General features: G+C 46.8%; 1 protein-coding gene across 1 annotated transcript in view; it reads left to right on the top strand.

The window, feature by feature from the left end:
- Positions 1-22335, top strand: part of ADAMTS16 (ADAM metallopeptidase with thrombospondin type 1 motif 16) — a 158144-nt gene that overhangs the window by 58809 nt on the left and 77000 nt on the right. Inside the window, exons 9-11 of the mRNA XM_042953519.1 lie at positions 2869-3006; positions 12092-12245; positions 21525-21620. Coding sequence (XP_042809453.1) covers positions 2869-3006; positions 12092-12245; positions 21525-21620 — 388 coding nt within the window. The remainder of the gene's footprint in view (positions 1-2868; positions 3007-12091; positions 12246-21524; positions 21621-22335) is intronic.

Here is a 22335-nt window from a genome sequence, read left to right as displayed (position 1 = left end):
AGCTCGAGACCCTGAGGTCCACCTGTGGCATATTGCACCAAGGGTGTGATCGAACCATCCAGATGACATTGGCCTGTGGCTCCTTCGAGGGTTTCTTGTTGCCTTAGCTACTGCTGTCTGAACAGCCTGAAATAATGAGCACAACCTCTCACAATATTGGGCTTTTCATCATCCTGGGTGTAGCATCACTAATGAGGAACTGTGTGCTTGCTGGTGTAATTGAATCACTCAGAACATACCGTAGGAGGCATTAAAAGCATCTCCCGCCAGAATATAAGTCTCAAGTCCGTTTTAATCCGAAATTAGGTTTACACCTGGGTATTTGGGTTGGTGTTTGGGCTGGAAGGTTGGTCTTTGTTCGCTCAACAAACATCAGTGGAGAACCTGTCATCAGCTAGTGAGTGCATTGGCCTGGGGCTAAGCATGGATAAGAAGAGTGGATGTCCTTTAGCAACTTAGAAGCTAGTCCGTAAGAAAGAAAAAATATGTTAATAGTTTTAACGTATGGGGTGAGAAAAACTTTGAATAAGATACTGTGGTTCACAGTAGCAAAAAAAAATGTCTGGTATGTATAACTTAATAGTAATTATATTTCTTGGTTGCCAAATACCAATCTTATCTTCAAAATGCGTTCTGTGCATCCTTCCATGACTTCATTAATGTTCATATCAAATGCGATCACCGTGTGGTACTTTCATGCTAACGTGCTGGCATCCATCACAGTACAAGATATGGGCACTGCGCTCCTTGGAAAAATAACCCTCCAATAGTGGGGTTCACAGTGGGGTTTGAGAATCCATTCTAGAAAGAGTCATTGAAAATACCTTAGATGAAAAAGTTGAAGACGCACGTGTCCCCAGACCCGGGATGTTGTGGCTTTTATTTCCTTAGAAATGTAGGCAGAGGGAAGCAGATTTATCTGGGGTACCTACCGGACCACGACGCATGTGTCTGCTTCATATTCGGGTCAAGGGCCGGCCAGGGGAGGGCACTTCGATAGTTCGTTTTCATCACGTTCTCCCCAAGGCAGCCCCCCATATGTGATTACAGTCTGAATCCTTTTCGTAGCCATAACACATTTCCTCTGCTATATGGTTACCCTGGCCTTGATTGATTGCTTTTAATAGAACTTGAGAGGATGGGTGGAGGCTGAAATGACTCCCATCTGCATCACCCTTGGTACTGAGCAGGAATTTTGCAGAAATTCAACAATGTTTGCACGCCAGATTTCCTTGGCTACGCCCTTCAATCATGCTCGCGTTACACTCTTGCATGGGTCCCGCCTGGGCTCTGAGGTCAGGAATGTCACGTCCTAGGCCTGACCCTGAGACCATGGGCATGGCTCTCTCCAGTCCTCAGTCTTGCTGCCACGACGTCGTACCCACCTTGCAGGCCTTCGGCGAGGTTTAAGTTAGAAAATACGGAGAACGCGTTTAATACCCTGTTTGAAAAATAGTGAGTGCTTACAAATATCAGTTGCTCTTTTTACTGTTACTATTAAATCTCTATCAGCAAACCAGTTAAAGGGGAAGATGGGTCTTCAGCCTCAGCAACAAGGGCAGATTCCCCGGCCCACTGTGGGAGCCCGCTTCCCCAGGGTTCTGGGTCTTCTGTCCCTGCTGCCCTGCCTCCTCTCATCGTGGGATCCTTGGTGGCAGAATGTCCCCAGATTCAGCATCCATCTCACCCTTCTTTGCTTTGTCCCCTTCTTTTCCCCTTTGCCCTGTACCCCATTCATGCGGAACCCCATTATCTAAGAATCCATACAATGATTTGGCAGGTCCCGGACATTAATAGCCAGCAGTGGCTTGATTCTCTAAGAATATGTTTGCCCTAATGGGAAGCCTTGGGGGTCATATAGAGCTCCAAGTCCCCCAGGCTTTCTTCCCAACGCGATTAGTCGTGCTGTCCTGTGGTAGGTGAAGACGGCAACGTGAGACTCTTCCAAAGAGCCAAAGCTCTCGGAGGTTAAGAAGAAGAAGCTGACCTGGTGGAGAGAGGTTGCTTCGGTTAATGGGATGCTTAGAGGCACAGGGCTAGAGTTTGCACAAGTGACAGTCATGGGATGCCAGTTGGCATTGTGCAATTAGCACATCCATAAAGGAGCCTATTAAGCGTTCCAAGAGCCAAGGTAGCTTGACAAGTCCCCCTGAATTAAGTTAGGTCTGGAGCCCCAGAGTGGTCTGATTTTTAGTCAGGAGGAACGGGTACATTCAAACAATTCCCACAGGTAAAGGCAGCCAGAGCCACCCACTGGGGTTCCACGGCCCTCCTTCCTCCAAAGGGACGTAGGGAGTGCGGTCGAGCGCCGTCCAGCCGTGACAGCCCCCAGCAGTGGCCTGAGGCGGAGCAGCCCCGGATGGGAGCCAGGACGAAATGTCAGCACCACGGGCAGCTGCACCAGGCGGTCAGTTCTCTAACCGTGGGAAGCACCAAACTTCACCCGGGGAGCCTGCGTTTGTATTTCCCGCAAACATCTGGGAGTTCTCAAAATCCCTGGTGAGCAGAAAAGAGTGCGGAGAGAAGAAAGCAGTCCAGGACGGTTATCAGCTTTATCAAGATCGAGTGACCTGCCCTCCTTACCCTCCTTGAAACGCTTCCTCGTAATTAAGACCTCTGCCTTTAGCAGACACATCCGTTTTGGTGCTTGGTGTGCACTTTCAGAACAACTCACCGAATGGCAGTCCTTCAGGAAAGGTCTGTGAATACGTGGGTAGTCTCCACAGCTTGGCTGCACAGACAGTTCATTTCGGCCCGACCGGCATGCAGAAGTGGAGGCGTCCACGGTGTTGACGTGTGTTTTTGTAGAATATAGTGGATCATCGGCACTGTTCTGTGTTTTGAAGGAACCGTTTCTCTCTCTCGTAGCTTTGGCATGGTCCACGACGGAGAAGGCAACATGTGCAAAAAGTCGGAGGGGAACATCATGTCCCCTACGCTGGCAGGACGCAACGGGGTCTTCTCCTGGTCACCCTGCAGCCGCCAGTATCTGCACAGATTTTTAAGGTAGGAACTCCGAGAGCTGGTCGTGCGTTTCTGCGTGCCTTTGGTGAGCCCTGCCCGGTCAGCCTCATTCTGTCCAAGCAGCCCAGGGGTGGCTGTGACTCCTGTAGACGGTTCCCATTTGAAGATGCCACTTGGCCAAGAAGTTTGCCAAACACTTCCTTAGAGCACCGAGTCTCGCAGGCTTAACCTGACGTCATTTGACCTTTAGGCTCAAAGGAAACCCAGGGTGCTTACCAAATCAAAGTATTTGTCACCAACGTTTGGTTTTTTTAACTTCTCACTTCTGTAACTAACCATTTTGTATTCGTGAACAGAAAGACCTGTGCGCACAATTATAAAGTACACGTAACTTGCGTGTGCACGTGTGTGTGTGTGTGTGTGTGTGTGTGTGTGTGTGTTTTTCTTTTTCTACAAACTACATTTCTTATTAGGAGGGGAAACTTGAGTATATATACCTTAGCTTGGCTCTAAATGCCTGTAATTTTTTTTTTTTTAATTTTTTTAACGTTTTATTTATTTTTGAGACAGAGAGAGACAGAGCATGAACGGGGGAGGGGCAGAGAGAGAGGGAGACACAGAATCGGAAGCAGGCTCCAGGCTCTGAGCCATCAGCCCAGAGCCTGACGCGGGGCTCGAACTCACGGACCGCGAGATCGTGACCTGAGCTGAAGTCGGACGCTTAACCGACTGAGCCACCCAGGCGCCCCTAAATGCCTGTAATTTTAATAATTATTTTTGGAAAGTTTTACTATAGTGCTAATTCATCTAGGGTCTAGAACATTGGGGAAGCAGGGTTTGACCCCCTGAAAAAGAGATAGTAGATTTTAAGTGTTTTAGAGAAAGAAGGGACTTTAAGAAGCAGCCTTAGTTGGCTAGTAAGGCTGGATCTCCCCCCAGATCTCAAGACTTTGAGTTTGGAGTTTGGTTTTACCTGTTAACCCTGAGCGTACTTCTGACTCAGAAGGTCGTGCACAGATCAGCAGGTGTGCTGTGTGTGGTCATGCAGAGAACGGGTCCTCCCGCCCTGTGGTCTCCCCTTCTTGTGGGGCCTAGTTGTCACCGCAGCTGGTGGTGACCAGAGCAGGACAGGGCTGCATTCCTGGCAGCGAGAGCGCAGCTGATGGCCTGGATTGCACGGGGTGGGTAAGGAATGTCATCTCCCCACGTGCTCTGAAGGAAAAGGGCATGACGGTGAAAGAGAGGGCCAGCTGAGCTCAGCAGTGGCCCCAGCTCCTGCCACAGGGAAGTAGTGTAGGGAAACAGAGTCGGGAATGGAGTCTAGGCATTTTGGCCCCTGGCCCTGGCCTCGCTCTACTGATCCCAAGAAGCCTGGAAGCAAATAGCCAAGGAGAAACAATTCTATTGAAATCATGGCTTCTCCTTTCGTTTTTATCTCAACAAAATTAGTTGGTTCAAATACTAAAAAGATGAGGGAGAGCCTTTGTTTGGAAAGTAGCTTCTGGGACGCCTGGGTGGCTCCATGGGTTAAGCGTCCAACTCTTGATCTCGGCTCAGGTCATGATCCCACGGTTCATGAGTTCAAGCCCTAGGTTGGGCTCTGCACTGACAACACGGAGCCTGCTTGGGACTCTCTCTCTCTCTTTCTCTCTCTCTCTCCCCCCCTCTCCCTCTGTCCCTCCCTTCGCACTCTCTTTCTCTCTCAAAAATAAATAAATGTAAAAAAAAAGAAAGTAGCTCTTAGTGAAGACAACTCATCTCTGACCACCAGCACAGGCTGCTGGCACACGGGCCGGAGAGTGGAGGTGCCGTGCCCATCTGAACCCCCAGCGTCCCTTGTCTTCCCTTGTGAACACACTCTCCTGGGACCCGGCAGTGGCCCCTGGAACAGACTGTAGTCGGATGTTTTTGTCCCTCCTAAAAGTTACCCCACTTTCCACCTTCATCATTTCTTTTTAATTTTTTAATGTTTATTTATTTTTGAGAGGGAGAGAGAGAGTGGGAGCAGAGAAGGGGCAGCGAGAGAGGGGGACACAGAATCTGAAGCAGGCTCCAGGCTCCGAGCTGTCAGCACAGAGCCTGACGTGGGGCTCGAACTCACGGGCTGTGAGATCATGACCTGAGCCGAAGTCGGACGCTCAACCGACTGAGCCGCCCAGGCACCCCGACTTTTGTCATTTCAAGAACGTTATTTCCCTGGTTCTGGGAAGAATTGCTTCGGCTCAGCAGGGAGGGCATGCGTGTTCATTACACAGAAACATATTCTGTTTTCCTAGACACATGGAAGGCTCGTGCCCGCTCTCTGACAAACACACCGGCCCTCCACAACCCACTGATCCTTGTCAAGGAGATACGAAGCATGTGCTTCTTTATTCCCAAAATGCATCCGTGCTGGCAGGAGACGGGCTGCCGTGTTTAGTTCTCAATTAGGTGCGTTCACATTTCTGAGATTCAGCATGGAAGGTATATTCTTGGCAGAAGGTAGCCGCCAAAACCACCTTCCCGTAAGACTTTGGAGCAGGTCATGACAAGAAAACAAACAAAAAATAATTAGAATTGACAGTCGGCTGAAGAGGAAAAGCAGATGGAAATAAAAAATGAAGAGGCAACGAGAAAACACACAAATATGTCAGTCTTAAAATGCACGCTTAGGCTGTGCTATTGAAGCTTGAGATTGGGCAAATTTGGTCTTTCTAGAAACCAAAGCAAAAAAGGAGATCAAATCTATTTCCTATTAACAGAAAATAGGGCAAATGCTGATATTTCAAGGAAAGCAAAGCTTTTGCCAGCGCAGAATTCTTTAAAAAAGATGACACTGTGTGTATATATGTGTACACACACACACACACATATGTATATGTATATGCTATGTGAAATATATTACATACTCATAACTAATTATATGGCATACAGTGAGTGCTTATAAATGTTAATAGACACACATGATGAAGATGTGGATAGGAAGTGGTTACCTGTGCACGCGCTTCCCCACGTCACCTGATGACCTCCCCCTTTCTACCGTCCTCTGGAACCCCCGCTGGGGGGGGGTCCATCCTGGGCCTGTCCCAGGCACCAAGACCACATGCTCTTACCTTTCCCGTTTCTGCCACACCATGATGCCAGCAGGTGAACAGGGGACACGTAGCTGCAGGGTGCAGGACCCACATCAGCTCGACCAGAGTTGGTGGAAGAAAAACAGAATGGCGACACCCAAGAACCACCAAGTTAGCGGCCAGAGTTTGTAACCGATGCCCGTTCCTACAGTCAAAACTGAGAACTAGTTTTTCCGAGCCAGGGATTAAGGGTGAAAGTCCGAGGTTCCTGTTGTGCCTGATAGACCCCATTCAGGTCTCCCCCAGCCACTCTGGCTAGCTTCGATGAGCTCCTTATCTTGGGTTCTAGGTTTTCTTTGTTGTTTTTTTTTCTCCTCTCTTTCTCTCTTTTTCTCGTTATTGTTTTGGTCAAGCCCCTTTTCTTTCCTTTTTTTTTTTCCCGTTACATAAGTGACATCATCTAGTTTATAGCACACCATAGGGTGGGGTCACATGGGTATTTATTTCTGTTGGTACCCCCAGTTTGCCCCTTATCTCAGACTGCCCCCCACATGCACATGGAGCTGTGAGCCCATGGCTGGTTTCCCTTTCTTGCTGTCTGTTCATTCAGTTCTCCAGATGACCTTGCATGGCTCTTCTGAGCCAGCATCCTGACTACCAGCCTTCAGCTTGGGGTCCTTCCCCCTATCAGTCAACATACTTAATGCCTACCAGAATGATGGCCGCCTTCCGTATCTTATGCCCCCCAAAAGGAGTGAGATTTTGTGGATAATATCTATCTCCTGGTAATATAAATCTGCATTCTAGGAAGATACGCTTGATCATTTTTCTTTTATTTCTATTACCAAAAACAGCATGGTCATTATTCTCCCATTGGGGTCGTTTTGACATTTGCTGTTCCCTGTGTGGGGTCCTCATAGGGTCGAGGTGGGGATTGTTAGCATGGTTTGTGGCTCTTTCTGACACCGGTTCAGATTTGCTTGAGGTGCGTGTGAGTGAGTGTGTGTGTGTGTGTGTATGTGTGTGTGAAGAATTCTGCTTTCCGTCATAAAAAAGGGCATGAACTTAAGCTCACAATGCTCTTATTGGTATTAACAAGGGAAATTTGTGGTCTTCTGTATCACAAATCTTCCCTGTAATTTTCTAGATTATTTTTCAAAATGTTATAGCTTTTTCATTTTAACGGTTATGATGAAGATAAACATTTTTGATTTTTTTGAAACATTCTCGGACAAATACTGGAAAGCCAGGGATGTGAAGTTTGGGTGTACAGTGAGAATCAGCATCGTAAAAGAGTCCAGATAAAGTTTTTAAGCTGCCAAGAAATATAGGAGATCTCGTGGAAGGGAAATTGTTATATGCTTAGAGAACAATTGTTTTGATGACATTAGATATGGGCTGTGATCTTCGAATCGGACTGTGACCCTCGGAGGGGTTGCCAAGAGTCTGGTTCAAAGACATGTTTGCTCTGGGATCCCAGGACGATTCGATGTCTGCTCAAGTGTGCTCATTTGTTTTTGTGTCCATCAGTAAAACCGTTGTGGGGCAATTCCGTAATAAACCTTTATTTGCAAGAACTTCGCTAATTTCTCTGGGCCACATGATTATAAACAGATATGCAAGATTACACATGTCACCCATTTGTTTGCTTGAAAAGTTACATTTTCCAAGAGAGCCTCCCGTTGTCAGATTCACCCAAGCTTTCTTTTACTTGGGGTGACCAGTCGTGAATCAGACACGTCTACACTGTGTTAACAGTGGTGTCTTATTGGTTTAAGCATGTCTTCTTTGACATGTTTGCTGACTTCCTGATTTCCACGTAATCACGATCCTGTTCTCCGCCAATTGGGCAGCTGTTTGGATCCGATCCCAGCAATGAGTAAGGACAAGTGGCTAACTTATAAAGATGAATCCATTTGCCTTTATTAGCAGTCTAGCATTTGGTATGTGGAAAAAATATATAATAAAGGACCTCGGTTGGTCTGAGGTTGTCAGCACAGCATTTCTCCACAGTTGGTAGTCAAGAAGGACAGATACGTGTTTGGAGTAAATTCATCGACCTAGTCAGTGAAGTCATGCGTCATTTCCTGTGAACGGACACAGACCTCATCCCGTGTACTCATGTCTGCGTCTGGGAGACCTAGGATTAGGGAAATTTTAGCTCATTAATTTAGTTTAATGACAACGGGGACTCATCTTCAATGTGCTTTTTAAAAATGTGAATCCTTTACTGCAGACCTGTGAATGTACCTCCCCTCTGACCCTATGAATCGAAGTCAGTCCATGGGAAAGGGGGCCGTCACTGGGAACCAGGAGTTTAAAGGATGCATGGATCCCCTTCCCTACCCCATACCCCCTCTGTCAATGAGAAGGTTTGATTTGACCTGAGAGCCCATTAAGCATACTTTTGGGTGTACTGGAAAGAATGCCCTTCAGTTCACATCTTGCTCTGCTGTGTAACGTTTGTCTTAAGAAAAACCAAGCCACAGCTGTCCTTGTTTCTGCAGGAAGACGGGAGAGCAGGCACTGCCCTGTGACAGAAAGAGCAGCAGAGGGGATCAGAGCTCAAATGCTGATCGTGGCTTTACCAGTCGTGTCTGGGAAGGTCTCGACCTTGGCAAGTAATATAATCTGTTCCAAGGGCCCCTGTTCCCGACTTGGACAAGGAAGAGAGACGACTGTAAGATCTCTCAAGCTCTTTCACCTTTTATGGCTCGTCAATCAGAGTGGGAAACTGACTTTGAAATACCACTGTGGTATCTCTGACCTTGCCTTGTTTTTTTATCAACGTTATTTTTGTCGTGGTTAAACAGATATATAGAAAAGCACAAAATTATGAGGGTTCCGCTCAGTGAAATTTCACACAGTGAACGTGGCGCTGTACCTTCTTCTCAGATCAATGTACAGAGCTCAATATAATAGCCAAGACGGGAAACAACCCATCTGTCGTCTGTCTACAGATGAATAGCTATAGATGAGATATATGTACGATGGAATGTTATTCAGCCATGAGAAAGATGGAAATCCTGCCATTTTTGACAACGTGGTTGGGCCTTGAGGGCATTATGCTAAGTGAGGGAAGTCAGAGAAAGACGAATACTGTATGATCTCACTCATCTGTGGAATCTAAAAAACCAAACTCATAGCAACAGAGAGTGGAGAGGTGACCGCCACGGTGGGGGTTTGGGGACATTGGTGAAGGTGATCACAGGTACAACTTTGCAGTAAGATGCATGGGCTCTGGGGGCTCTTGTGCGCGGCATGATGACTAGAGATTGATGTGCTCTACGTTTCACAGCTGCTAGGAGAGTAGACCTTAAAAGTCCTCACAACTCTAAATACGTGGGGTGATGGATGCGGTAACTAACCTTTATAAAAAGGCACAAGACACAGTGACTACCCCAGAGATAGCCCTTCCCCAGAGATGGTCATTCTCCCGATGCAGGACACCATAGACTGGCTTTGCCTATTTCTGAACTCCCTATGAATGGAATCATGAGCTATGTGCTACTCGGCGTCTGTTGCGATTGGCTAAATATCATGATTATGAGGCTCATCCTTGTTGCTACCATAAAAATATAGCATTGTTTACTTATTTTTAATTGCATGAGTATGCCGCAGCTTACGAATCCATTCTGTTGGTGATAGACATTTGAGATTCGGATTTGGGGCTATTGTAAGAAATGCTACTCTGCATAGTCTGTGTGTTTGCCTGTACATCCCTGATTTTACGTAGGACTGGAACTTCAGGGTCATAAATACACAGTCTGGAGTGTCCATAGACACTGCCAGACAGCTTCCCTAAGTGGTTACACCAAGTCACACGTCTAGAGCCATTACGAGCGTTCACATGGCCCTAAATCCCGGCCGTCGCTTGGTCTGGTCGGTCTTTTCCATTTTAGCTCCGTCGATGGGGGTAGCGGCATTCCAACGTGCTAATCAAAGAGATCCTGGAGTGCCTTTTTCATGTTTAACGGACACTCGAGTAACCTTTAATGAAGTGCCTCTTCAAATCTCTTGTGAATTTGTAAAAATTAGGCTTTAGTGTTTCATCTTGTATCTCTTGATGGGAGTGCTTTATATATTCTGAGTAGGAACACTTTGTCCATTACGGAGAACATGTACTGCAAATATCATCTTTCACTCTGTGACTCAGTATTTACACTGTTAATGGTGTCTTTTGGTGAAAAGAAGTTTTTCTTTGTGTCACGGAGACCAGATTAATCCCTATTTTTCCTTTAGGGTTAACGCTTTTTAGTGTATTGTTGGGAAAAAAAAAAAAAGCTCTGCTTACCCCAAAGTCCTGAATATTTCTTCCATGTGATCTACAAGCCTTATCGTTTTGCTTATCACACGTAGGTCACCTGACTTTTGTCCAGCACATTCAAATGAGTCAAACGCATTTTGTTCGTGTGGAAGCTATGGGGGATTGTTGCTACAGTGACAGCGCTTTTCCTTCTTACGTCCACACCGTGGGGTTTTCTCGCACCTGCCCCATTGGCCGCGCGCTTAGCTGTGAGACCTGCTGGGGCCGAGGGTAGAAATCAGACGTGCTCCAGCGTGAGCCTAACCAGAAGGACCAGGGTACGATCAGCGTGGGGAGTTGCAGCTCTTCAAAGGTGAAGCTAATTGGAACCGACTTTTACATCCCAGTAGTGGTATGTGTGTTCCCGAACCTTCTTCCAGGCTCCCAGTCCGTGAGCTTCATTTTTCTTGGCCAGGCGGGAAACTTGTCCTCAGGCCATGTGCTCATACATTTACACAAACTATAAAAATTCCTGAACCTGTGAACCTTTTTGAATTTTCAGTCTCTTGCTTGGGCCGGTCCGTTTGGCCGACATGTCCTAATTTCCTGTCCGTAGGGTAGGGATAAGATTGCCTCCCTGATGTAGCCTCCGGGAGATACCGGGAAACACTGAACTAGTGTATAGAAATCATTTGCGATCCATCCGAAAAAGGTTCTATGGAGTTCCAGAATTGCTAAGTCCCTCCTGTTTGCTCTCAAAAGGCTTCTGACCTCCTTGTATGTGGGATTAATGTCTTACCACGGTTAACTGGTACCACCCCTTGTGTTTCGTGTGTGGGTATTAATTGAAGGTATGCATGCGTGGACTCCAAGGCAGTGGGATCTGGGACTGGGCCATGGAGACTGAGGCCCAAATGATCGGGTCAAGGTGGGTGACCACACAAAGCAAAGTGTAGGGATGCGTGGGTGGGTCTGCTCTTGGTCAGTATGTTGAGAATATGCAGGGGTGGGGGAGTTTTTTGCTTGTTGAAATTTGTAAGTAAAGTTTAGTTGCTACGTGCAAACACTGTTTTCCCTTCCTCCAAATGCAAAAATTTTAACTATGCATGTAGGGAAGGGAATACCGTGTTTGTGTAGGAAAAAATCATTAGTTGGTCTTTAGCCATCTGCTAGTGAACTTAGGCAGAGTTAATTTCCTCCTTGACTTGGGAATCGAGTCAGAAATTAGCGTGAGTGTAGAGCATTGCCGGTAGAAATTGCTGCTGTGTTCCATGGCAAACCTCCGGAGGCTGTGAGCTGTGGTGCAGGTGGTCCCTGGCCCCGGGGAAGGAAAGAAGGGAGGGAAGGAGGGAGGGACTGACGAGAGGAAGGGGGGGAAGGAAAGGAAGGAAGAATGGAGGGAGGAAAAGAAAGAAAATTCTAGTCTTTGAGGTTGATTGTGTTTGCCTTGCCCAGTGCGCATTGCCATCTGTTGATCGTTCGTGGCAAGAAGCATACATAAAAGGTGCCTGCCATTGGAGCTTCTCCCATTGTCCATCTGGTTGTGCGATTCCGTTTCCCTCTGCCCCGTGATAAGCTGGAGAAATCTGATGAAGAACAAATTGCCCTCCTGGAAAAGATGAGATGCATTATGAGCAATTTGAGGCCATGTGGCCCCCGGATCCAAAGATAATCGAGATTGATGTCAGACCCCAGGAGAAAAATGCCCCCTCCTCTCTGTTCGGGCTGTGTTGTCAGATTGCATGAGAATATCAAGGCGTAACTCAGTGCGTATCTCTGGTAAGTCTTCCGGAATCACGAGCAGCACCATCTCTCCTCTGCGTTTCAGCACTGCCCAAGCTCTGTGCCTTGCTGATCAGCCGAAGCCTGTGAAGGAGTACAAGTATCCTGAGAAGTTGCCGGGAGAGTTGTACGATGCGAACACTCAGTGCAAGTGGCAGTTTGGAGAGAAAGCCAAACTCTGCATGCTGGATTTCAAAAAGGCAAGTGATTATTGGCAAGTGCTCAGTGCAATGTGACTCATAAAACCGTTTTATTCAGTGTACCGGACATTGATGGATTCCGCATTTATTGGGTACCTACCAAATGTCAAATCCTGTATGTGAAAGCTGGTCTCCTATAACAGGAAACACATGTTTTACTGGCAAAGAAAGTGATGGTAGATACTGGTGTGGGTATCAGTTTTCACTGGAGAACTGACTTGGCCCGTTAGTTCAGCTCTTTCTTTCTGATTTATCACGTGGGAGCTCAGCAGTAACCTTTGGTTGGTGTAAGTTGGCTAACTAATACTCTGCGTTTTTTTCAAACGCTGTTAAGCAAACAGCACCGCCCTGCTCTATCTTCCTTAGATGTAAGCGGAACTTACTATGGAGAAGCAGCCTATCTAGGGCTTCTGATTATTATATTTCCCAAATACGGGATTGCTAGAGAAGTCTCTCCTCGAAGCTGCTATCTCCTCCACTGAGCCCGGGGCCATCACTGGCGTGGCTTCCTAACATAAACCCCACATATGGCAGAGACGTGTGCTTGTGCTGGACGGGCAGACCGATGGCGATCTAGGAACTTTCTGTACCGAGCCACAAGGGAAGGGACCCATACGTTAAATGAAAGCCACTATTTTTGAGATTTCTCTTACTGTAGTTTATAAGGAAATCGAGAGGAAAACAGACAAAAATACCATCCTCCAGAAACCTCCACCATTTCATAATGCGCCGGGAAAGTTTCCAATTGAAATCTAACGTGATAATCTCTTTTCTTCTAAACTCAAGGAGAGCTCCCCCTAAGATCAATTACAATCCATGTGCCAGAACTGGATTCTCGTCCCCTCGGCTGGGTAATCTCAGCCTTAAAGAAGAGCGATAAGTCAGTCACCAGCAGCACGTATTCCTAATGTTGTCCTCTTTCATGGGCAGAACGGGTGAAATCCCTAAGAATTTTGCGTGTTATTCTTCCGTTGGTTAAGGGAAAGGAGCATAACACTAATTGGTTTTTTGAAGGTGGGATTTCCTACAGCACGCTTCTGGTTTCCACATTATTTTTGCTCTGTGACCGTGGGCGGTGGCATCCAGGGTACCCTAGCGCCACTTGGAAAGTCCCAGAAGTTAAATGCAGTACACCTTTCATCACTGAGGAGATATTTACATGCAGTGAATCACCAATGTGTTTACCCACGTTTGTAACACAGTGTGTTACCAGCACACTGACCGAGATGTGGCTTACTTCTGTAAAGCCGAAAAGTTCCCTCATGCCCTCTCCCATTCAGTCCCTTCCCCACCCCGGTAGGCAACCGTTGCTCTGATTCCCAGCACCTTAGGTACACTTGGCCTATCCTGGAGCTTTGTAATTGCCAAGTAAAGGATTTGCAGTGACATGGATGGAGCTAGAGAATATAATGCTAAGTGCAATAAGTTAGAGAAAAATAAACACCGTGTAATTTCAATCACACGCGGAATTTAAGAAACAAAACCGAAGAGAGAGAGACAGAGAAGCTGACTCTTAACTCTAGAGAACAGGGTACCAGAGGGGAGCTGGGGGTAGGGGGTGAAACAGGTGAGGAGAGTTAGGGGCACACTCACTGGGATGAGCGCTGAATAAAGTGTAGAGCTGTTGAATCACTGTATTGTATACCCGAAACTAACACCGTGCGTTAACTACATTGCAATTACGATTAGAAACTTCAGTGACGAATAGAAAACGAATATGATGTTAGCTGTTGGTTTTACATAGTTACCCTTTATCAAACAGACGAAGTTCCTTTTCGGGCCTAGATTGTTGAGAGGTTTTATCACAAAAGTGCGTTGACTTTTGGGAAACGTCTTCTGCGTCTGTTGATGTAGTTATATAGTTTCTCTCGCTTATTAAGTTAACGTGAGGAATTGTATTGGTTGGTTTTAAATTTTGTTTCCTATTGGCCACGCTTCTGTTTTAAATTTTTTTAATGTTTTATTTATTTTTGAGAGAGAGAGAGAGAGAGAACGAGCAGGGGAGGGGCAGAGAGAGAGGGAGACACAGAATCCCAAGCAAGCTCCAGGCTCCAAGCTGTCAGCACAGAGCTCGATGTGGGGCTCAAACCCAGGAGCCATGAGATCATGACCTGAGCCGGAGTCAGATGCTGAACCGACTGAGCCACCCAGGCATCACGCTCACACTTCTTTTTTAGTTCCCTCTTTCCTTTCGGAGTAAACTTGCTTTTAAAAATTCTATTTTTTCTCAATTTACATCTCAGCCATACTTTCTTAACACTAGTTTTTAGTGGTCGTTCTAACGATTATAGCTGCATCTTTAATTTACAGCGTATGTAGAATTAACATTGTGCCACTCTATGTAAAATGCAAGATCCTTACAACAAGTCAGTCCACGTGGCCCTCCTTCACACTGTACTGTTGTCACATATTTTATTCTGTGCATGTTACAAGCCACCTGACACAACGTTCTAATGTTTGTTTTAAAATAGGGAGTTACGGGATGCCCGTGTGGCCCAGTCCATTCAAGGGCCGAGCGACTGGCTCTTGATTTCGGCTCAGGTCATGATCTCGGAAACCGTGAGAGCGAGCCCCACATTGAGGCTCTGTGCTGACAGCCCAGAGCCTGCTTTGGATACTTTAATTTATTATTATTTTTTAAACGTTTATTTATTTATTTTGAGGGAGAAGGAGAGAGTGTGAGCAGGGGTGGGGCAGAGAGAGACTCCCAAGCAGGCTCTGCACTGTTAGCTCGGAGCCCGATGCGGGGACAGGTCTCACGGTTCCGGAGGTCGTGACCTGAGCCGAAATCAAGAGCCGGACGCTCAACCGCTCAACGGACTGTGCCACCCAGGTGCCCCAACAGGGAGTTACTTTTAAATAAAATTGGACCGTCTTTCACATTCACCCACCCATCTACCACGTAGTACTTATGCATTCTTATGGATCGGCTTCAAATCATATCATTTGCTTTGGCCCGAAGGACCCGATTTAGCGTTCCTTATAGGCTGCATCGGCTAGCCACAGAGCATGTCAGCTTTTCTCTCTGAAAATGTCATTATTTCACCCACCACTTTGAAGAATAGTTTTTCTCAATATAGAATTCTCAACAGTTTTTTCTGTATTTTTACCCTTTAAAAATTTGAAGGATATAATTCCACTTTCAACTGGACTCCGTTGTTTCTGGTAAAAAGCCGGTCATCATCTGTAGCTTCTGCCCTCCCTAGTCACTTGTCTAGACAATTCAGCAAGCTCTACGTTTGGGTTATTTTAAGTTTCAGTTGCCAGAAATACCGTCTAGTTCTTTGCAGTCTATATCTCTCTACTGGAATTTCCCATTTTTTTCATTCATTCTGTCTACTTTTTCCTTTATAGCCTTGAGTCTATTTATAATATAATACATGATCACTTTATGTTATATAAATTTATGTGAATAGGTGATCCCTTGACCCTTTGAGGCTTTCTTTGGTTCTTCCCTAGGGCGCCTCTCTTTCAGTCTGTCCTTAGCCCAAGGGCAAAGCCTGTGCTCTGGAGTGTGGTTCTCACTCAGCACACGTGGACTTCAGGCTCTCCCCTGAGGGCCCAGACTGCTCACTGAGGTCTCTCCACCACAGGCGGGCCCAAACTCTGGTGTCTCCCAGCACGGTGTGGCCTCTGTCCTCCAGCCTGTCAGCTCTTAGCCCAAAGCTGCTGCCTCGTGCTGGGCCACACGAAGCATCATGTAGTATGTCAGCCATTCACCCCACGGATCAGGAGGGACCTCAGGAAATCCTCAGGCAGGCACCTGCAGCCCCCAGCTTAATGTGGCTTTTTTCTTTTCTGGTCCCACATATTCTCATGGATTCTGGCTCCTTCTGCAGGCCCAGCTCTGATCTCTGCACCGTCCATTCGGAGGGACTGCATTATCTGCCTGGGACCCACCTCTGCACCACGGTCAGCAAGGTGCTCCAGGCAGATTGACGGGGCCGCGGTGTCACTCAAATTACAAATTTCCCTTCTCTTGAGGGACACTACTGTGCTGCCTGTTGCAAAGTCCAGAACAATTGGCCCAAATATTTTGTCCAGTTTTACGTAGTTTTTGTGTGCAGAGAAGTAATCCTGGTACCAGTTAACGTCATCATGGACCGTGGAGGAAATGTCTTCCCAAGTTAAACAGAAATACATCCATTAGAATCAGTGAGGTCAGCTCATTCCCTATGATGTAAAGCTGTTTTTCAGCATAAATAAACGTGACGTATTTTCTAAGTTAAGTACCATTTGTGTGGCCACAATCTCTAGGATCCTGAATCTCAAATTTAGTTATGGTGCAACACTTAAAGTATCTTCCAAGTGAAGTAAAGCATCTCAGAATATTTTCATTAATAAAATTTAATTTTTTTTTATGAACTCCTTCCCGGAGCACCTGGGAGGTTCAGTTGGTTAGACATCCGACTTCGGCTCAGGTCATGATCTCACGGTCCGTGAGTTCAAGCCCCGTGTCGGGGCTCTGTGCTGAGCCCCGCTCAGCTGAGCACAGCTGAGCACAGCTCAGAGCCTGGAGCCTGCTTCGGATTCTGTGTCTCCCTTTCTCTTTCTGCCCCTCTCCCACTCACTTTCTGTCTCTCTCTCTCTCTGTCTCTCTCTCAAAAATAAATAAACATTTAAAAAAATGTAAATGAACTCCTTCTGAAATTTTATGAAATGGGTCTGTTTTGTTAGGTTGAAGTATAAAGATCCAGAGTTTACAAGTTACCTGGTGCCTAATCCCGCAACTAACACGTAAGGGCTTCTCAATTGCACATTTGCTGAGCAGGGGGATAGACAGAGGGATGCTATTTTAGAAAAGCGCTCTTTAAGTCCCTCTGCTATTTAGTTTGGACAAGTTAATGAATAATGTGAACACATATGTATCTGTCTCTGGAATAAATAGATGTGTATATGGTGTATGCGTGTTTACACACTCATGTATGAATTCACGCACATATATGGCCATGGCTTTCTCTGCCCTCTGAGGACTTGCATAGGGATCATTGGAATTAGTGACGAAAGAACCCGACTTCTTCAAAAACAAAAATAAATAATTGCAATAATTTATAGATCCCATTGTAACATCATTTGTAAATGGGATTTCAGTTTGTATTTTTGGAGAGTCTGATACAGACAGTTTGAGATAATGGATCTGGTAGTGCCGAAGTCACAGTGTGGAAATCCCCAACGCTGCCCTCTGAGAATGTTGGTTTTATTTGTGGTGTTGGATAGTGAGGTTGAACTTAACCAAGTCAGTAGGACTGAAACCGGTCTTCATAAACGTAGCTCTTTTTTTTAAGTTTGTTTATTTTGAGGGTAGAGGGTGAAGGGACAGAAAGAGAGAGAGAGCAGCAGAGGGGGCGTGGGGTGGGGAGGGAGAGAGAATCCCAAGCTGGCCTCAAGCTGACAGCACACAGATCGACGTGGGGCTCGAACCCACGAACCATAAGATCACGATCTGAGCCAAAACCAAGAGTTGGACGCTTAACCGACTGGGCCACTCAGATGCGCCATGCACGTAAGCTCTGAAACTGGAGGACAGTCTCGCAAGGGAGTGCCCTCGTTAAAGACCCTGCCCCTTAGCTGCAAAGATGAAAGCAAGTGTGGACTTTCCATGTGCCTTTAGCTTTGTCCTCCCCGAGTCAAGTGTTAGTTGTCACGTCTTCATCGCGTGTGTTCGCATCGTGTCTTCATCTAGCGCCTCTCCTGCCCCGTCAGCATCAACATCAGCGGTGCCTGGTGGCCTGACCCTGGTCTGAGATGCAGACTGCCAGAGTGACTTGGAAACCTGATCCCCTTTGTGTCCTGGGTACTGTAGTGAAACTGGGAGCTTCCCCCCACACCCAGCATGTCTTACATTCCAGCTCTTTGACCCTAGACGTGTGATTTAATAGGGTCTTTGTTCCAAGAGGACCCTGAAATTTAATAAAGGATGTAATGACATATAACAATAATGGTTAATTTAATACAATCCTTGCACACTATGTCCAGAAGTTAGCAGTTAAGTCAAAGTATGATAAAAGTGGGAGGGTGTCATCGGTTTTTGGTTGTTCGGTTGTTTCGTGGTCATTTTATTACCTAATTCTTTGAGACGCTAGAAGTTTCATGTGTTTTCCAGGTTAGAGTGTCACATTTTTGTTAAACGTCAGTTACATCTGTAGGGTACCAAGGTTTCAAATACGTTTTGCTATGTTGGAAAACAGCATGGATTATATGATATTTCAAGGCTCTTCTCACTCTTGTGATTTGTTTTGGCCTGGAGTACTGCGTTGGGGATCAAGCCGGTTCCAGGATGGGCTGAAATACACAGGCGGCATAAGCCAGGCATAGACTGAGTTCGTGGGTCACGTGCCTTAGGGGCAAGCTATCATCCACCTCCTGTATTTGAGAGCTTTGTCCTTAGTAAAGTAAAAAAAAAAAAAAAAAAAAAAAAAAAAATCACCTTTAATGGTATCTTCCATTCATAGTTCTGTATTCTACAGAATGTTCCCGAAAACTACGATGGGAGAATATTGTGAGAATACGTTAAATAGTAGGGTCTAGATCTAGTATTTTCATACATAAGGTACCCTGCCTATGTCTTCTTAGGTGTTTTTACAATCGCATCTCATTGACCGTTATTAATTTCCTTCCATAGGAAAAATGTTCCCGCTCATTCCATCCAAGGTTTCCACAGGAATAAACTGACAGATGTTCAGCTCACTCAGAAAGCGTTTATTGAAAGCCAGCTAGGTATTGAGCTCTGTGTCAGGTAGCTATGTCAAATACACCGGAATAATTTAACATTTCAAAAATTTTTAATGTTTATTTATTTTTGAGACACAGAGCGTGCATGGGGGAGGGGCGGAGAGAGAGGGAGACACAGAATCCGAAGCGGGCTCCAGGCCCTGAGCTGTCAGCCTAGAGCCCGACACGGGGTTCGAACTCACGGACCGTGAGATCATGACCTGAGCTGAAGTCGGCGGCTCAACCGACTCGGCCACCCAGGCAGCCCTAATTTAACATTTTAAAACACCATTTATGTTGTATCGTCTTGGATAGTCTTTGAAACTGCCCCATCCGTTGGTAGCACCCGCTCCCTGAGGCCACGGCCGTGAAGCCCGGCAGAGCGGAATTTGGGCTGGAGTCACCTCCCACCCGTGGAGTGAGGGAAACGTGTGTTGCGCTTGGTGCCCCCGGGGCAGTGGCCTGAGTTGGGGGTGTTAACGACAACCACTGCATTTAGCTCCCAGGACAGGCCGTGAGCGGGACGGTGGGGGGCTTCCCATCCTCAAGCGTACGAGGCGGACACCGGGTCCTGCCTGCCCGGATCTGCCCTTCCAGTCCACACCGATGTGCCTCCCTTCCCGGAAGCCTGGACTCTCTGCCCAACCACCGTGTCCATCTCCCATGTGACCCGACCACGGGAGCAGCTACCTCGTTCCCATCCGCCCATTCATTTCTTCATCCATTCATCCACTTGTGCCTTCATTGGCTTACGTGTCCACACCCAGCCTCCGGAACTCATGGTGAGCCACCGCTCCAGGGCGGCGACGCCTGCCTCCCACTGCGGGACAGACTCTGGTTCTGATCCACCGCTTTCCCACCCAGACATCGAGCCTGCGTCCATGGGCTCTGAATTCAAGGGAGCTTTATTTATATCCTGGTATCCTATCAAGTCGTCACCCTGCAAGCCAGCGCTTTGCAGTTGTCTCTTTGGAGGGTTGCAGACGCTCGGGCCCCTGCTCTTACGGATTCCTTGAGGTCTGCTTACGGCTCTGATCTGTAAACGCTGTTCTGGCCAAGAACAGAGGCCCCCAACTCAACATGCCGATTTCGTGAGAGGCATTCGCCACCGACGTGACACATTTGCCCCAGTAATGCTTAGCGACTGAACGCCGGTTCACATCTCCAGAACAGTTGTGCAGATCATTTAAGAAACGTTAGCCTCCTGTGCGTTTGAAGCTCCCACCAGCGTTCCTGAAGGTTCCATCCTTTTCTGAGTCTTACTCTCGCCCCTCTCTAGGATGTTCCTTTGGGCGTAGAAAGCTATGAAAGGAAAACTGATTCCTTGAACTTGGAGAGACTTTCACTGTGTGTAAATCTCAGATCTTGTTTTATTTTACTGCCCTATCAGCCATGTGGGTCTTCCTTCCTCTGCCCAAACCCTTTGTTCTTTCTCCCTTGAATGTCATCCCCTCTTTCGTAACAAAGTCCGTAAGCTCAGGAATTGGCTGAGGCATCATATCTTCCCGTGTGTCCTTTCCTGAGTCTTCCTGCTTGCACGATATGGTGACTTACAGCAAATTTACCCCATTAGACCGTGCTTGAGAGGGTGGGTCTGGGTCATATTCCTTATGGAATCTCCCTCCTAGCAAGGCAACTGGCATATTCTAGGCCTTCATCAAAGGTTGAGGATGGGGGTGCCCGGGTGGCTCAGTTGGTGAAGCGTCTAGCTCTTGATTTCAGCTCAGGTCGTGATCTCAGGTTCATGAGTTTGAACCCCACATTGGGCTCTGGGCTGACAGCTGAGAGCCTGCTTAGGATCCGCCCCCCCCCCCCCCCCCCCCCCGCCCCACGCTGTCTCTGTCTCTCTCAAAGTAAATAAATAAACTTTAATAATAATTAAGAAAAAGGATTGGGGATGGTGAGTGGGTGGGTGGATGGATGGGCAAGTGAGAAAATTTCATAATCAACTTTAATTTAGAAATGAGGATTCACACTTGGAGAGGTGAAAGAATAAATTATACAGTGTTAGGCTTTATCGAATCTTTTCAATTTCTGTAGTGTGCTCCAACCTCGGGATTCAGCCTATTTTACTTGTTAGTTTAGGAAAGATGATTTTGTGGGGCGCCCGGGGGGCTCAGTCAGTTGGGCGTCTGAGTCTTGATTTTGGCTCAGGTCATGATCTCATGGCTCGTGAGTTTGAGCCCCAGGTCAGGCTCTGCGCTGACGGCACACTGAATTCTGTGCTTGGAGTTCTCTCTCTCTGCCTCTCTCCCTGCTCACACATGCCCTTTCTGTCTCTCTCTCTCTCTCTCAAAATAAATAAACTTAAAAAAATTTAAAAAGTACATCATTGTGTCAAATTGATCATAACTACATATGAATAAATAAAAGCTTCAGGGATGGAATGAAGTCGGGCCGAGTCTAGAACATGAGTCTCTGAATCTTCTTTCTTCTTTACCATTTTCATGTGCTGCTGCTAACCCGCTTTTAATTTATATCCGCCGTTTTCCCCTTCAGTCATTCAGTGATATTTTATTGTAGATTTGTGGACCATTTGTGACACTAATGACCTTTTCTCCCCGGTAGGATATCTGCAAAGCCCTGTGGTGCCACCGAATTGGAAGGAAATGCGAGACTAAATTTATGCCTGCAGCAGAAGGCACCGTTTGTGGGCATGACATGGTAAGGACCTAATCTCGGGTCATGGGTCATGCTCGGATGTCACAGCCTCTCTACCCACGCGTCTCTCCTCCTCCCGCGCTGGTATTTTGTCAGCCCGTCTTCCTCATTTATATGTGCGAACCTACCCCTGGGTCAGAAGATGGGGTTTAATCTAGATTGGTACCGGGAGGGGGCTCCTTTCTCCTCTTCTTCCTTTCCCGATGATGTAATTGGTGGGCCGTCTGCCACTAATCGATGTGGATGCCAGGCGACAGGTGGTGACCGCATGTATTTAATAAGGGGAAACATTAAACCCTTGACCATATTTTAACCGTGGGCAGCACCCGCATTAGGTAGTGCTGTTAAAGGCACAGAGCATCAATTTGAAGACCCTGGAGCAGACCATTCTGACCTGTCGTCTCCCCTGGGAAAAAAAAAAGAGAGGCACTTCGGTAGAGAAAAGAACTACATAAAGCAGCACATTTATTACTCACTGGTAGAGAATGATGATTTTGTCATTGAACTGAAAGTATCTTAATACCCAAGAGTATTATTTTGACTTCTTTGATTAAACCTGTGATTTCACTGTTCTTTTTAATATATAAGACTATCGAGGGGGTGCCTGGCTGGCTCAGTCGGTTAGGCGTCCGACTTTGGCCCCGGTCGTGATCTCGTGGTTTGTAGGTTCAAGCCCCACGTCAGGCTCTGTGCTGACAGCTCAGGGCCTGGAGCCTGC

The sequence above is a fragment of the Panthera leo genome, chromosome A1, assembly GCF_018350215.1.
Source record: "Panthera leo isolate Ple1 chromosome A1, P.leo_Ple1_pat1.1, whole genome shotgun sequence".
Taxonomy (NCBI): Eukaryota; Metazoa; Chordata; class Mammalia; order Carnivora; family Felidae; genus Panthera; species Panthera leo.
Note: the sequence above shows the minus strand (reverse complement) of the source record. Positions and strands in the feature narration are given on the sequence as shown.